General features: G+C 42.8%; 1 protein-coding gene across 1 annotated transcript; it reads right to left on the bottom strand.

Annotated features, from left to right (window-relative positions):
• Positions 1-207: 207 nt before the first annotated feature.
• Positions 208-1,356, bottom strand: LOC109955820 (cilia- and flagella-associated protein 58-like; the record flags this gene model as incomplete). Its single annotated transcript, XM_020592343.1, has 1 exon — positions 208-1,356. A coding segment is annotated over exon 1 (939 nt), but the record flags the coding sequence as incomplete, so codon positions are not given.
• Between the last annotated feature and the right edge of the window lie 880 nt (positions 1,357-2,236).

Below are 2,236 nucleotides of genomic sequence, written 5' to 3' on the forward strand. Positions count from 1 at the left end.
CTTTACAGTCTCTAGCTCACGCTGAAGGGTGTCTTTCTCCATCCTCAAGGTGTTGATCAGCTTGAGATCTTGCTCCGCCCTTTCTGCATGAGCGAGCTTTACAGTCTCTAGCTCACGCTGAAGGGTGTCTTTCTCCATCCTCAAGGTGTTGATCAGCTTGAGATCTTGCTCCGCCCTTTCTGCATGAGCGAGCTTTGCAGTCTCTAGCTCACGCTGAAGGGTGTCTTTCTCCATCCTCAAGGTGTTGATCAGCTTGAGATCTTGCTCCGCCCTTTCTGTATGAGCAAGTTTTTCATTCTCTAGTTCAGCCTGTAGAGTGTTGATCCGCCATAGACCTTGCTCTTTGCTTGTTATATGAGCTTGCTTTTCGCACTGTACCTCACCCTGAAGGGCGTCTTTCTCCGCCTTCAGGGTGTCGATCAAGTTTCGACTTTGCTTTGTCCTTTCTACTTGAGCAAGCTGTTCGTACTGTAGCTCACGCTTAAGGGTGTTTTTCTCAGCCTTCATAGTGTCGAGCAGTTTTTGACTTTGCTCTTCCCTTTCTGCATGAGCAAGCTTTTCACTCTCTAGCTCATGATGAAGGGCGTCTTTCTCTGCCTTCAGGGTGTTAATCGTTTTCTCAGTCTCATGCTCACGCTGAAGGCTTTCGATCTGCTGCTTGAGTGTGAGGTTTTCAATTTTTAGGCTGAGCACATGGTGTGAAGCTCTGAGCTTCTCCATTTCTACTTGGAGAGCCTTGTTCTTGTCCTTCTCCACATTGAGCTCGCCCATAAGCCTCTCCTGGCTTATCACATGTGCCACTTTCAGCTCCTTGTAATTTCTCTGAAGATCTTTTTTCTTCTTCCTTTTGATATCATTGCCCACCTGAGTGGCGATGTTTGAAGCACTGAGAGCTTCTGCATTACTGTACTGCCTCAGCCTCTCAAGCTCCTTTCTAGTTTCTTTTTCCTTGTTGATAAAGGATTCAGTCTTGGCTTTCTGGTAAGCCAGCTGTTGCTTTGTCTCATTCAGCTCCTGGCTAAATTGGATCCTCCAGTATTGTTCATAATGAAAGTTAACTCTGCCTATCCTTAACATCCCATGAAGCCTCCTTATTTCTTCTTGAAGTGCTTTGCCGTTTTTAGGTCTGCCGGTAGAACATGCCATTTTTTTTAAGTGGTAGAATCAGTTTGTTCCCAAACACTGTAGTATTTCTCTGAACAGATGTCGTCTGTATTATTTGTCGTCTTTATTTGTTATCGTTGAAGTTCTTTCCTCACACTGGTGTGTCAGTTATAGAAGGTCTGAAGTTGTGTAGACTACCTGGTTAGATGTAGTTGCTGATAGAGACTTGATGACGTCACAGATCAGGCCATGCCTTTGTTGTCGTTCTATTTTCTGCATGTTTACATTCAAAATCACAATCTGTCAGTCAAATGTACTGTACGCTAGGCCACCTTAGTAACATTCAAAACAATTTTAAAACCTGCTATTAATCTATTCTATACAGCGTAATCCCGGATTTCATATCTAATTAATCAATTACAATGTACACAGATGTTCCATTACATTACCACCAAATGTAAGTACATTATACTCATTTGTGGTATAATATACTTGCATCTGATAGTAATACAATGTGTGAACTTTAAGTTAAATCGCTTAAAAATATATTTAGTCATGACCACACCTCTTTTTCCCCATAGAGACAGAAGGTGATGCTCGGTGTTTGGCTGTTTTTGAGGCAATGCATAATGGGAACTTGAACGTGGGATAATTGTTATTTCACTGGTTGGGTGCTGCGGAGTCCGACCAAACATACATTTTTCAACTGTTCATCATTTTGTTGTCTTCTCTCATTCGAGAGGCTGTTTGTGAGATGTGGAAACATCAGTTCGACGGGACGTTTTTCGCCTGATAGGTACCTTTAACTACTTTCTCACTCACGTGAACCAGGCCTGCTCAACGGGCGCTGTCTGCAGACACGATCCCGCATTGAGCCGCTTGCCAAGAAATGGACGAGGAGGAAATCTGGTGAGTGTTGTTGGTGAGAAATAGGAATCAGTTGCTTTTTTTATTGTTGTTTTTTTCCCCTGGATGGGGCTGTGTGTGAGCACTGTAAAATTTGTTTTAATGATGACCACTTTGATGGACATTTTTCACCTGTTAAGCTAGCTACATTAGCTATCTTATCACTTAGCTCTTAGCTAGCTAACTGTTAGCTAGCTTATCACTACGTGGGCAATTTTTGAATAGT

This window comes from Monopterus albus, unplaced genomic scaffold, assembly GCF_001952655.1.
Source record: "Monopterus albus unplaced genomic scaffold, M_albus_1.0 scaffold17.1, whole genome shotgun sequence".
NCBI classification, from domain to species: Eukaryota; Metazoa; Chordata; class Actinopteri; order Synbranchiformes; family Synbranchidae; genus Monopterus; species Monopterus albus.